Here is a 14,555-nt window from a genome sequence, read left to right on the forward strand (position 1 = left end):
ACTCCAACTGTACAAGTAAGTGAACTGAGGCTCAGAGAAGGGAATGGCAGAGATATGCGAAAGGAAAATAAAAAAGGAAGGCTGGGTCAAGGTCATTGCCATTTTAGCTTAGTATCCCAGAATTTAAACTAGAACAAAAATAACAATGTTTTTCTCAAGCACAGTCCCCACCCCCACTTACCTCCGTTTGCCCCGCTGAATGATACAGCGTGTGGGGACACTGAAGTCCCGCAGTGGGGAGTCTCTGCAGCCGAGCTTGATGGGACCTTATGGCCCACCTGGTCCAACCCTCTCATCTCCAGATGAGGGAAAGGAGAGGGTGAGAAGTTAAACAACTTGCCCCCAGGCACACAGCAATTAGAGAAATTCCAACACAGATGCCTGGAGTCCAAATAGGGGCCTTTCCTACAGCACCATCCCCTCCCATCAGTGTGACTCTAACTGGGCAGGATTCAAACGGAGCCCCACAATCTGAACGACACTTTTGATGGGGCGATATTGAACCAATGCTACTCCTCCCTCCAAAAGTAGATGGGAGAGGGGCACCTGGGTGGTGCAGCTGGTTAGGCGTGCGACTCTTGGTTTTGGTTCAGGTCGTGATCTCAGGGTTGTGAGAACGAGCCCGGCACTGGGCCTCATGCTCAGTGCAAAGTCTATTTCAGATTCTCTCCCTCTCCCTCTGCCCCTCCTGCTCATGCTCTCTCTCTAAAATTAAATAAATAAATCTTAAAAAAAAAAAAAAAGCAGATGGAAGAAACTCTCCAACAAGAGAAAAAGAGAAAAACACAGCTTGTCCTAGGCCTCTGGGGAGTTCAGGTTAGTTTGTGGCCTTTCAGAGCTCATGTCCCCAGACCTCCAATCTACTCATGGAATCTACTCCCGTAAATCACATTAACTGCTCTTCTGTCATTCTCTCATGTAAATACAATTCGTAAGGAAGGGTCACAGAAAGCTACCAGCAAAAACTTGTGGCAGGTGGTCTTTCCCAAACTCCTCCAGAGTCCCTGCTTCTCCAAAATGATGCCTGTTGGGCTTCACTCGGATCAAAGAAATCCTGACAAGGTAAAGAGGGATGAGTGAGCTTGCATGGCCAGGCACATCCCTAGTTTCAATTTGTCCCATCCCAGTGTTAGCTCAGCAGTGTGCAGGGGATGGCAGGTGACAGCCAAGGAGAGATGATGTCACAGCCTCTGGCTGTGCCAATGTTCCCTTACCTCTCCACACCATGATGAGCTGAAGGCACGGCGGAGCCTCCCAAGATCAGCTTCACTGTCCTTGTTCAGTGGCTGCCCACTACGCACCAGGCTTTTCGATAGCTCACTGGTTGCAAAAGTTGTGAGGTTGCTCCATCCATCCCAGGAGGTTCTAAGTTAGCAGCAATTTTAAGGATGTAGCTGGACCTTGGGCAAATATTGACATTCTTAAAGACGTGATGTCGTACCAAGCAAGTATTGATTGATAAGAGAGAAAGTATGCAGCGGGAAGGGGGAAAGCCGACATTGTATTAAGCTTCTACTACGTTCCAGGCATTTACTGTCATTCAATCCTCACCATGACATTCTTATCATCTCTATTTTACAAATGTAGAAAGACCTTCAAAGAGATCCAGCAACGTCTCCAAGGCCATCCAGGCAGGAAATGCTAGAACTACAATTCCACCCCAGATCCACCAAACTACCAACCCACACACGCTAGACGCGTCCACGGCAGGCACTGCTGGTTTCCCACCTAACCTCTCCTTTCTTCCTTGCTAATGGAACCCTGCTCATATGAGGCAGCGATGTGCCCAGCTCCAGGTGGCCCCAGAATTCAGTAGCATCAACCATTATCTGAAAGCCCCTCTGACTACTGGACCTGATGCTTGAGCTGCAGCTTAGAATCCATTTCCTCATGAAAACCATCCTATACACGGAAGTCAGTAAGAATGCAACCACTGTATCATCCCTGTACTTCTGTTGTTCTATGGATGAAGCCAATTCTTGGAGATTAACCTGGGATGCCACCATTTATAGCATGGTTTCTACGGGAAAATGCATTAAAGATTCACCCACTTCTTGACCCCTACCTACTCTGCAAAAAAACAAAACAAAGAAAAAAAAATCGCAGCAACTTATAAGAGACTTCATGAGTCCTTTATAAAGTTTATAAGCAATTCCAATTTCCAAAGCTACTTTTACATTATCAACCCTTTACTTGTCAGAAAGATCTAAGAATATCGAGAATGCCAAGGAATTTCTTGAAAGTATAGCTATACAGTGGGTCTTTCTAGACCATCCTACTCCACCTTATTAAATTGAAAGAAAGGGCGCCTGGGTGACTCAGTTGGTTAAGTGACTGCCTTCAGCTCAGGTCATGATCCTGGAGTCCCGGGATCGAGTCCCGCATCGGGCTCCCTGCTTCGCAGGGAGTCTGCTTCTCCCTCTGACCCTCCTCCCTCTCATGGTCTCTGTATCTCATTCTCTCTGTCTCAAATAAAAAAATAAAAAAAAAATCTTAAAAAAAAAATAATAAATTGAAAGAAAATCTTTCCCATGGCTGGAAAAAAAAAAAAAGATATTCTAGGCTAGAAGAAAAAAAATACTAGCTACTGTATGCATTTTACAAATACGGTGCTGCTTTTCCTGGAGAGGGCTGCTGGCATTAGGATATAGCCCACGGCGTCTCAGCCTCGCCCCGGTGACAGCAGGGGCCAGCCAATTCTTTGTTGTGGGGGCTCTCTGTGCGCCGTCGGATGTTTAGCGGCCTCCCTGGCCTCCATCCACTAGATCCAGGAGCACTCTGAGTTGTGACAAACAAAAATGTCTTCAGACATTGCCAACTGTCTCTTGAAGGGCAAGGCCACCCCTCGATAAGAACCACAGGCAAAGGCTGACAAGTTGGGAGGACCTATTGACTCGCAGGGCTGCACTAAACCTGACAGAGCCACGAGACACTCCAGTGAGGTAGAAAGTCCTGATCTGTGTTCTGGTGGCAAATCCCCTGCTCCATAGAGTAGGGCTCGGAGGGTCACTGAAACGGCCTTCAAGAAAGCCCGCCTCAGAAGAGGTGTCCCCTCACTGCTGGCTCCTGAGGGTTGCCGGGCAGAATCCCCTCCAGGCCCGTTTTCCCGACCTGGGTCCTTTCAGTCACCTGCAGCCTGTAAAGCGGCTGCCGTGCCCACTTCCGGTCACTCCTGCCCTGGCTCTCCACCCCGGGAGGCGGGGAGGCGGTGAGGCGGTGAGGGTTAGGGGGAGGCGGTAAGGGTTAGGGTGAGGCGGGGAGGGTTAGGGTGAGGCGGTAAGGGTTAGTTAGGGTGAGGCGGTGAGGCGGTGAGGCAGTGAGGGTGAGGTGGTGAGGCGGTGAGATGGTGAGGCGGCGAGGCGGTGAGGGTTAGGGTGAGGCGGGGAGGCGGTGAGGGTGAGGTGGTGAGGCGGTGAGATGGTGAGGCGGCGAGGCGGTGAGGGTTAGGGTGAGGCGGGGAGGCGGTGAGGGTGAGGCGGTGAGGCGGTGAGATGGTGAGGCGGCGAGGCGGTGAGGGTTAGGGTGAGGCGGCGAGGCGGTGAGGGTTAGGGTGAGGCGGCGAGGCGGTGAGGGTTAGGGTGAGGCGGCGAGGCGGTGAGGGTTAGGGTGAGGCGGCGAGGCGGTGAAACGGTGAGACGGTGAGGGTTAGGGTGAGGCGGCGAGGCGGTGAGGGTTAGGGTGAGGCGGTGAGGGTTAGGGTGAGGCGGCGAGGCGGTGAGGGTTAGGGTGAGGCGGCGAGGCGGTGAAACGGTGAGACGGTGAGGGTTAGGGTGAGGCGGCGAGGCGGTGAGGGTTAGGGTGAGGCGGTGAGGGTTAGGGTGAGGCGGTGAGGGTTAGGGTGAGGCGGCGAGGCGGTGAGGGTGAGGGTGAGGCGGCGAGGCGGTGGAACGGTGAGACGGTGAGGGTGAGGGTGAGGCGGCGAGGCGGTGAGGGTTAGGGTGAGGCGGTGAGGGTTAGGGTGAGGCGGTGAGGGTTAGGGTGAGGCGGCGAGGCGGTGAGGGTGAGGGTGAGGCGGCGAGGCGGTGAGGGTGAGGGTGAGGCGGTGAGGGTTAGGGTGAGGCGGCGAGGCGGTGAAACGGTGAGACGGTGAGGGTTAGGGTGAGGCGGCGAGGCGGTGAGGGTTAGGGTGAGGCGGTGAGGGTTAGGGTGAGGCGGCGAGGCGGTGAGGGTTAGGGTGAGGCGGCGAGGCGGTGAAACGGTGAGACGGTGAGGGTTAGGGTGAGGCGGCGAGGCGGTGAGGGTTAGGGTGAGGCGGTGAGGGTTAGGGTGAGGCGGCGAGGCGGTGAGGGTTAGGGTGAGGCGGTGAGGGTTAGGGTGAGGCGGCGAGGCGGTGAGGGTTAGGGTGAGGCGGTGAGGGTGAGGGTGAGGCGGTGAGGGTTAGGGTGAGGCGGCGAGGCGGTGAAACGGTGAGACGGTGAGGGTTAGGGTGAAGCGGCGAGGCGGTGAGGGTTAGGGTGAGGCGGTGAGGGTTAGGGTGAGGCGGCGAGGCGGTGAAACGGTGAGACGGTGAGGGTTAGGGTGAGGCGGCGAGGCGGTGAGGGTTAGGGTGAGGCGGTGAGGGTTAGGGTGAGGCGGCGAGGCGGTGAGGGTTAGGGTGAGGCGGTGAGGGTTAGGGTGAGGCGGCGAGGCGGTGAAACGGTGAGACGGTGAGGGTTAGGGTGAGGCGGCGAGGCGGTGAGGGTTAGGGTGAGGCGGCGAGGCGGTGAAACGGTGAGACGGTGAGGGTTAGGGTGAGGCGGCGAGGCGGTGAGGGTTAGGGTGAGGCGGCGAGGCGGTGAAACGGTGAGACGGTGAGGGTGAGGGTGAGGCGGCGAGGCGGCGAGGCGGTGAGGGTGAGGGTGAGGCGGCGAGGCGGTGAGGGTGAGGGTGAGGCGGCGAGGCGGTGAGGGTGAGGGTGAGGCGGCGAGGCGGTGGAACGGTGAGACGGTGAGGGTGAGGGTGAGGCGGCGAGGCGGTGAGGGTGAGGGTGAGGCGGCGAGGCGGTGAGGGTGAGGGTGAGGCGGCGAGGCGGTGAGGGTGAGGGTGAGGCGGCGAGGCGGTGAGGGTGAGGGTGAGGCGGCGAGGCGGTGAGGGTGAGGGTGAGGCGGCGAGGCGGTGGAACGGTGAGACGGTGAGGGTGAGGGTGAGGCGGCGAGGCGGTGAGGGTGAGGGTGAGGCGGCGAGGCGGTGAGGGTGAGGCGGCGAGGCGGTGAGGGTGAGGGTGAGGCGGCGAGGCGCTGAGGGTGAGGGTGAGGCGGCGAGGCGGTGAGGGTTAGGGTGAGGCGGCGAGGCGGTGAGGGTTAGGGTGAGGCGGCGAGGCGGTGAAACGGTGAGACGGTGAGGGTTAGGGTGAGGCGGCGAGGCGGTGAGGGTTAGGGTGAGGCGGCGAGGCAGTGAGGGTTAGGGTGAGGCGGCGAGGCGGTGAGGGTTAGGGTGAGGCGGCGAGGCGGTGAAACGGTGAGACGGTGAGGGTTAGGGTGAGGCGGCGAGGCGGTGAGGGTTAGGGTGAGGCGGTGAGGGTTAGGGTGAGGCGGTGAGGGTGAGGGTGAGGCGGCGAGGCGGTGAGGGTGAGGGTGAGGCGGCGAGGCGGTGAGGGTGAGGGTGAGGCGGCGAGGCGGTGAGGGTGAGGGTGAGGCGGCGAGGCGGTGAGGGTGAGGGTGAGGCGGCGAGGCGGTGGAACGGTGAGACGGTGAGGGTGAGGGTGAGGCGGCGAGGCGGTGAGGGTGAGGGTGAGGCGGCGAGGCGGTGAGGGTGAGGGTGAGGCGGCGAGGCGGTGAGGGTGAGGGTGAGGCGGCGAGGCGCTGAGGGTGAGGGTGAGGCGGCGAGGCGGTGGAACGGTGAGACGGTGAGGGTGAGGGTGAGGCGGCGAGGCGGTGAGGGTGAGGGTGAGGCGGCGAGGCGGTGAGGGTGAGGGTGAGGCGGCGAGGCGGTGAGGGTGAGGGTGAGGCGGCGAGGCGGTGAGGGTGAGGGTGAGGCGGCGAGGCGGTGAGGGTGAGGGTGAGGCGGCGAGGCGGTGAGGGTGAGGGTGAGGCGGCGAGGCGGTGAGGGTGAGGGTGAGGCGGCGAGGCGGTGAGGGTGAGGGTGAGGCGGCGAGGCGGTGGAACGGTGAGACGGTGAGGGTGAGGGTGAGGCGGCGAGGCGGTGAGGGTGAGGGTGAGGCGGCGAGGCGCTGAGGGTGAGGGTGAGGCGGCGAGGCGGTGAGGGTGAGGGTGAGGCGGCGAGGCGCTGAGGGTGAGGGTGAGGCGGCGAGGCGCTGAGGGTGAGGGTGAGGCGGCGAGGCGGTGGAACGGTGAGACGGTGAGGGTGAGGGTGAGGCGGCGAGGCGCTGAGGGTGAGGGTGAGGCGGCGAGGCGCTGAGGGTGAGGGTGAGGCGGCGAGGCGGTGAGGGTGAGGGTGAGGCGGCGAGGCGGTGAGGGTGAGGGTGAGGCGGCGAGGCGGTGAGGGTTAGGGTGAGGCGGCGAGGCGGTGGAACTCCTTCAGGGCTCGTGTTCATCGCGTGGCTCGCTCTGGAAGCTCCCTTTCCTCAGAATAATTGTCTCGGCTCAGCAGTTGCTACTGAACCGATTCCAGCAGCTCAGCACTGAGAGAGAACCTAGTGAACTTGACAGAGTATCTTGGGAGCGACTTGGGAATCCACCGTGCGGACCTGGGCACCGAGCGGGCTGGGCCCGTTCGGGGGTCGTGGGCCGAAATCTCAGGGGAGACCCTCAGCTTCCGCCCCAGCCCTGCACTGGGAGGGTCCGAGCCGGTCGCTTATCCTACAGGTTACCCAGCCACTGTGCATTCCTTTCCGGGTTCTTCCCACGCCGTGTCATCTTGTCAGCTAGTCTGGGTAAATCCCGAGTCTTTCCCAGAACCCCCTCTTTTACCTCAGGGATAATCGATGGTAGGAAAAAATCTATTCGCTCAACACATCTTGTGAAGTTCCTGGCTACTAGTGATTTGAGTTTCCGTTATCAAACTGAGAGTACTGCATCCTTCTTTCCTTCCTTCAGATGCTCCAGGAAGGCAGGGAATTCTGTCTGTGGTTCATCACTTATTTGTGGAATAAATTAATGCCCACTTTGTCCGAGTTGCTGTCTTTGTGCTAAGAATGCAGCAGTGAACAGAACTGGCACATCCCTGGCCTCAGGGACTTCACAGTCCTTCAGGAGAGCAAGAGAACTAAGAAATAAAACAAACCCAAACTGTGGTAAGAGGTAAGAGGGAGGGAAACTGTGGGGCGGAAACAGCCTCAATAATAATGGGGTGGTCAGGGTCAGGGGACCTTCTCTGAGGAAATGCTCGTTAAGCTGAGACAGGAAGAGGAACTGGCCTGAAAGCATTTTCAAGGGACCACACACATATACACATGCACACATGTGCATCTGCACCCACACACATGCACGCATAAATACACGTGCATACGTGCAGTCACACACACACGTGTGAATGCACACACCACATACATACACACAGATACGCATGCAACATGCAGATATGCGCGCACACCACACACATGCATGCACACATAAATATGCGTGCACATACATGTGCACAATACACAGGCCCGCCATATGTATATGCATGCACACATGCAGAAACACGTGCTACATGTGTACACGTGTGCACACACCATGCAGGAACGCCACATACATAAACACATAAATACACATGCACACACAGATGTGCACACATGGGCGCGTGCGCGCGCACACACACACACACCCTTTGCCTCAAGGGAACATTTCAGGGCTGAGGGAAAAGACTATAGTACAAAGACCCTGAGGCTTAGTTCTCTGTATTACTTAGTAAAAAGGATAGAAGACACTCTGTTTTCCATAACAATTACCACAACATTGGATGAGATATCTATATATCTCATCCAATGTTGTGGTAATTGTTATGGAGACAGACAGATGCAACAGGAAGCCAATCCCAGCATATATATATATATATATATATATATATATATATATATATATATATATATATATATGAAGACCTTGACTTAGTGGTGCTGAGGGTGATAGGAAAAGAGAAGCCTTTATTCCTAGGCCTAACCCTGGACTTACTCCAAGATATATAGATTTTATTTTTAAAAGATTTTACTTACTTATTTAGAGAGCGTGAGCAGGGGGAGAGGAAGAGAGAATCTCAAGCAGACTACATGCTGAGTGTGGAGCCCAACCCAGGGCTCAATCTCATGACCCTGAGATCATGACCTGAGCCAAAGTCAAAAGTTGGACACTTAGCCAACTGAGGCACTCAGACCCCCAAATTATATAGATTTTAGGACTATGGGCTTAAGATTTTACTTATGAGGGAGGGAAGGGGAGAGAGAAGCAGACTCCCTGCTGAGCAGGGAGCCCGCAACTTGGGGCTCGATCCCAGGACCCAGAGATTACGACCTGAGCCGAAGGCAGATGCTTAACTGACTGAGCCACCCAGGCGCCCCAGACTATGGGTTTAGAAGTAGTTTTTATTTAGGAAGAAAAAACTTTCATTAAAACACCAGTCAGAAAAGTAACTCTATTATTGTTTATCATTCTATATGTGAAACTATCCACCCCAACTCCCCCTTTCCCAATAAAACAATCTTCTTTTTGAAAGATTTTATTTATTTAGTTTGGGGGTGGACAGAGGGAAAGGGAGAAAGTCTTAAGCAAGGGCTCGATCTCACGACCCTGAGACTACCACCTGAGCCGAAACCAAGAGTCAGATGCTTAACTGCACCATGCAGGCGCCCCAACAATTACTTTTATAATGTGAAACTTTGTATTTATATATCACATTATAAATACATTATAAGCACAATCAGGTGTGTGTTAAACTCAAGGTTTCTTATACAAGGTACTGTCTGTAGCAGTACTGATGGGCATAATAAATCACATCTGTGTTCTTACCTGTATTTAGTGCTGTCTTTAGTATTTAAAAATAATTTTCTGTATGTAAATCAAGCCCTACTTCATCGGCCAATTAACACCAGCTCATTTATTGCTGCTTGCTGAGGACCCACCGGGTGCCAGGCACTGAGGTGGAGACAGACAGATGCAACAGGAAGCCAATCCCAGCAGATCTGCCCTCGGGGAGATTATAGTCCCGTCCTGGAGCCGGGCAATCAGTAGGTTTTTACAGGGAAGTACTGTCACACAGTGTAAAATCACTAGACGGCGTGAAACCCAGTCTGAGAGGTCAGGACATGACATGCTCAGTACATGGGGTGTACCGAGCATGTCATGTCCTGAGAGGGGTGGAGTGGGGGAGGGCATCCCAGGCGGAGAGGGCTGCACAGGGGATGTCCCTCCTGATGCGGGGACAGGTGGCACATTCGAGGAGCCACAGGAGGCAGCAGGGGAGGAAGGTAGCTCCCAACGGGCTGGAGAGATGGGCAGAGGCGGATCTGGTAGGGTCCTGTAAGCCTTGCTGAGGAGTCTGGGCTTCGTTCTGCGGGAATCGGAAGCCCCTGCCCAGCCTTAAGGGGAGGCTTTGATGCCACAAGGAGGCATTGTGGCCAACAGGTGGGAAATGGGTAGCTGAGGGCTGGTAAGGGCACAGTGGATAGCAAAGCTGATGAAGAGCAGAGATGAAGTGGTCAGTGCCCTTCTGAAGCCTCAAGATCACAACCCTCTGTGCCTTGAGCAATGGGGGGCTGTGAGCACGGAGCCCTCGGGAAACCTCCCAGGAACCAGTCACTGTCAGCAGCAGGCCTGCCTCCCCCATCTCTCGCTTTAAACCGCGGCCTTCTTACACTGTTCTCCTTTTCCGAGACTTCTCACCACCTTCAGTTCTTGGCTGAACTGAGCCTTGAACATCTCCTACCTGTCCCTTAGATCGACCAGTACAGAGCCCTCCGGGGTCACAGGGATCATGTGATGCATTTTATATATTCACAGACACCTGTGGTCTGATGAGGATGTGGTCTTTCCAGCGGCTTTGTGAAGACGGTCACATGGACCTAGGAAATGCCATCGAATCTGCAGGCTGTCCCTTTGCCAGGGACAATCACCGGGGTGGGTCAATACACTAATCATGGTAATGGTTAATCCATAACCCTCCGTGCTTCCCAAGGGACATTTTATTCACTTTAAACCCAATACAAAGGCATGAAAAGTGAGGGCAGGACAAACCCTGAAAATACTGTAATTATAATCTTCTGTTCTCTCCATTATTTTTATTTTTTAAATTTATTCTGCTTATTTCCATCTCCATCTTTCATACAAAAGGCCCTTCTCAACTCTATGGTTATCCTCAGCTACCTGCTCATATTTAGGGGCTGGTATTTAAGTACCGAGTGAAGGGGCGCCTGGGTGACTCAGTCAGTTAAGCGTCTGCCTTCGGCTTAGGTCATGATCCCAGCCAGGGTTCTGGGATCAAGTCCCGCATCAGGCTCCCTGCTCAGCGGGGAGTCTGCTTCTCCCTCTCCCTCTGCCTGCCGCTCCCCCTGCTTGTGCTCTGTCACATAAATAAAATCTTAAAAAATAAAAAGTGCCAAGTGGAAGTTCTGTGACGGCAGAGTTTGTCAGCTGATGGGACCTTCACTCCAGGAAGAGAACCCACCATCCTCGCTCTGGTGGAATTGTACACTTCATGAGATAGAGTCCTAGCTTTCCTGTTAGCCACAAGATTCCCTGCATCTAGAACATAGTGGGTGCTCGATAAATATTTGATGTTATTACAAAACCTCTTGGAGCCTCGGTTTTCTCATCTGAAAATTGGGGATAAAAAATATCTATCTGAGGAGCACCTGGGTGGCTCAGTCAGTTGAGCGTCCAACTCTTCATTTCAGCTCAGGGCATGATCTCAGAGTCCTGGGATCGAAGCCCTGTGTCGGGCTCCACACTCAGTGGCGAGTCTGTTTCTCTCTCTGTCCCTCTGCCCCTCCCCGCTGGTCATTCTCTCTCTCAAATAAATAAATCTTGAAAAAATGTATTTCTGGCAGGTGTTCTGAGAAGAGATGGTAGATGGAAAGCACCTGGCACAGTGCTTAGTATTCAGCAGACTGGTTACAAATAATAACAGGTAGCAATCATTGTTCTCGTTATTTCTAAGGCAACAGGGCAGCGGCTTCATGACCATCTGTGGTCACCAGTAGCCAAGCTAAATATAGAGGCAAAGTATAGTACTTGTTGAGAGGCTAGTTATTATAGTACAAATCAACAAAGCAAGGAGAAGGCTCAAGATAACAGCCTCTGACAGTCAATGCGTAGAAAGTCCAAGGACATTCAGTCTTCAGCTGTAACTGAGAAAGGTGGGTAGTGGCGCTACCTCACTGGAGAGCTCTGGAATCGCCATCTCGTGGAACGCTCTTCTCCTGCTCTGCTCAGGCTGTTAGGAGCAACTGAACAGTAAAGGCACTGAAGGAAGGTGAAGAGTATGCCAAGCCTCCCCCCAAACCCCGGCACTCCATCCATATAGCAGGCAGGCTGATGGATTGTCTCTTTTGGAATAGGTTTAAAATATAGGTCTATAGTTTAAAAAAGAAAAAACAGACAGCACAAGAGGGTACTTGCAGAAAGATGGAAAGGTCAGGATTCCTATCACCCCCAAACCTTCAGGCAGATTCCCCAGAGATAATCACTGTTATGTCTCAGCGATCTTTTTATGCATACACAATATATGCATATTTTTTCACAGATGGGCTCATAAAAAACTTCTGAAACGTGCCTCCCCCCACTTCATTTATCCTGAATATCTTTGCGTATCAGTATACATAGACTTACCTCCTTATTTTTATCAAATGCTCTATTCACTAAGATAATGCAATAGATACACTCCCAGATCTGGATGGCTTAACAAAAGTGAGGTTTATTTCTCATTTATCTAAATCCAACTGGTGGTAGGGAATGTGTGTGTAGGGAGGCGGGGAAGCACTTATTCAGGGATCCAGGATGACCAAGACCCTGCCAACTTCAACATGTGACTTCTACACGGTGGCTTCTAAGGTCACCCTTGGTGTTGATATCCAGCAAGCAGATAGGGAAAAAGAGTGTGCAGGAAGGCAAGGTTTTATATGAGCCAGGCCTAGAAGAGACATGTATCACTTCTGCCCACATTCCACTGCCCAGAATTAGACTCTCTGCCCGAGCCCAGTACAAGGCCCTGTCCTGGCTGGACAGCTGCTTCCTACAGCGGGACACTGTGGAGGAAAAGCACAAATCTTAGGTTGGCAATTAACTGTTCTCTGCCACAGACGCATCCTCATTTATTTAAGCTTCAGGAGGCCGGCTTTCCTCTTCTCTCTCTTCTGCTTTTCTACTTGTCTTTTGTCAAAGGCAAATTGTAAACTATGGAAAACTATTACCTGGGAAGTGTAGGTACACTGGTTCAGATGTGGTGGGGGTAGGGAGGAACACTCTCAAGGAAAAGCCTTTAAAAGATGCGTATCTTTGACCCAAGAACACATCTAAAGGACCTGTCCTAAGGAAATTAGTGGATGACTGCTCACACTGCATGTATGAGGATGACTGTAAGCCAGCTAGGTGCCCGACATTAGAGACCTGTATGCACTTACGATGCCTCCGTATAATGGAATACAGTTGGTTAAAATAATTGTGTAGATACCTACAAACACAAAAATATGTCCGCACGTTATGACAAAAGACTCCTAAACAGTGTTAAGTAAATTTTTAAAAACACATTGGTTACTTGTGGCAAAAAGGCTAGAGGACATACATTAAAATGTTTACAGTCTTTATCCCTGGTAAGAGGGCTATTTTCTTGTTACACATTTATATAATGTCTGAATGTTTTATCATTGGAAAAAACAGTGAAGCTATTTTCAGCTTGAAACAAACAAACAAAAAATGTAGATAAAGGCAACGGGAGCTTAGGTGACTGAAAGCAAGTCTGCGAATCAGACCTGGCCTCCCAGACCCTGTCACCCGACACTCAAGTGGCTATCGTGAGCACTTTTCTCTGTTGAAGTGACTGGCTTTTGTCAGGCCGATGGCAGGTTATGACGGGAGAGAATGGGCCTCCGGGCAGTCGGCAGCAGCCCCCGCCCCCGGGGCGCCCCGTCGGCGACTCAGCGGGCCGGGGCTCACTGTGCCTCCGGCCTCGGCATGGGGAACGCCATCAGGGCCCTGGTGGCCTTCGTCCCCGCTGACTGCTGCCAGAGCTACGTGGTCAAAGACCTCTGGGAGATGCCGACGGACAAGATGGTGGACCTGAGTGGGAAGCAGCTCCGCCGCTTCCCTGCGCACGTGTGCTCCTTCCAGGAGCTGGTCAAGCTCTACCTGAGTGACAACCACCTCAACAGCCTGCCTCCTGAGCTGGGGCAGCTCCAGAATCTGCAGATCTTGGCCCTGGATTTCAACAACTTCAAGGCTCTGCCTCAGGTGGTGTGTACTTTGAAACAGCTCTGCATCCTCTACCTGGGTAACAACAAACTTTGCGACCTCCCCAGTGAGCTGAGCCTGCTCCAGAATCTCCGGACCCTGTGGCTGGAGGCCAACTGCCTCACCCGGCTGCCAGACGTGGTCTGTGAGCTGAGGCTCCTTAAGACGCTGCACGCCGGCTCCAACGCCCTGCGTCTGCTACCAGGCCAGCTCCAGCGCCTCCGGGGGCTGCGGACCATCTGGCTCTCAGGCAACCTGCTGGCTGACTTCCCTGCTGTGCTGCTGCACATGCCCTTCCTGGAGGTGATCGATGTGGACAGGAACAGCATCCGCGACTTCCCCAGCCTGGCCCACCTGTCAGGTCTGAAGCTGGTCACCTATGACCATAATCCTTGCAGGAATGCACCCAAGGTGGCCAAAGGTGTGCGCCGCGTGGGAAGGTGGGCCGAGGAGACGCCAGAGCCCGACCCCAGGAAAGCCAGACGCTATGCCTTGACCCAGGAGGAAAGCCAGGACGGAGAGGCACCTGCCCTGCCTCCTCTACTTCTTCCTCCCAACTCCTGAAAAGCTTCAGCTGTCAGTCAAGGCCAAGGACACAACCCCAGTGTCTTCTGCACACCCATCCTTTAGAGTGCAAAGGATTGCTCTGGGATATGTGGGGTGCCTCTGCCAGCGGGGGCTGATCCAGTGAGAAGAAATGCCTCAATCACACCAAGAAGAAAAACTTTCTGGCCAACATCTCTCCCAAAGCGGAGCTGTGTGCTCTGCGTAGCACGAGGACTTCTTTGCAAGAAAACCCGCTTCTCCAGCTATTCTGGAATACTGGAGTCAGAAGGGCCAGGACATTTTGTCCTTCTCCACTCTCCAGAAGTGGCTGTTCACGATGCTCATGAACTCCTCAAATAAGGTATTTATTAAAGAATTCGCCTGGCTCCAGCCCTTTACAGGATATATTGTGTTACTATGAATGACCAGAAGTTGTATGAAAATACTACTAATTCAGGCCGCTTATAAAAGACATTTTTACCTACTCAGTCAGACTCACAGACTCTGTGCTGTCGCAAAGGCTCAGATGAAGCTTCTTCCCTGCAGCTCAGTGCAGGCTGGGAGAAGACCCGATGGAAAACGCCTCCTGGTGGAGTCCGGCTGCCATTTTACACTTGGCGGAGGTTCATGCTGACTTAGCTCGTTTTCCCTAAAGGGTATGACCCAAGATCTGCTCTCCACTGCTTCCTGTTACCACAATGCTAGAAGTCA

At 53.5% G+C, this 14,555-nt stretch overlaps 1 protein-coding gene across 1 annotated transcript; it reads left to right on the forward strand.

Moving 5' to 3' along the window:
- Positions 1-13,016: 13,016 nt before the first annotated feature.
- LRRC10 (leucine rich repeat containing 10) lies at positions 13,017-13,862 on the forward strand. Its single transcript, XM_045872984.2, has one exon. The coding sequence runs from the start codon at positions 13,023-13,025 to the stop codon at positions 13,860-13,862; it is 840 nt and encodes a 279-aa protein (XP_045728940.1). The 5' UTR covers positions 13,017-13,022.
- Positions 13,863-14,555: the final 693 nt, after the last annotated feature.

Source organism: Mirounga angustirostris, unplaced genomic scaffold (genome assembly GCF_029215605.1).
Source record: "Mirounga angustirostris isolate CCGP_5_RB_7025 unplaced genomic scaffold, mMirAng1.0.hap1 SCAF_5, whole genome shotgun sequence".
NCBI classification, from domain to species: Eukaryota; Metazoa; Chordata; class Mammalia; order Carnivora; family Phocidae; genus Mirounga; species Mirounga angustirostris.

Bases quoted from the DNA above. Each gene is read 5' to 3' on its own strand.
- LRRC10 (XM_045872984.2), top strand. From the start codon at position 13,023: ATGGGGAACGCCATCAGGGCCCTGGTGGCCTTCGTCCCCGCTGACTGC.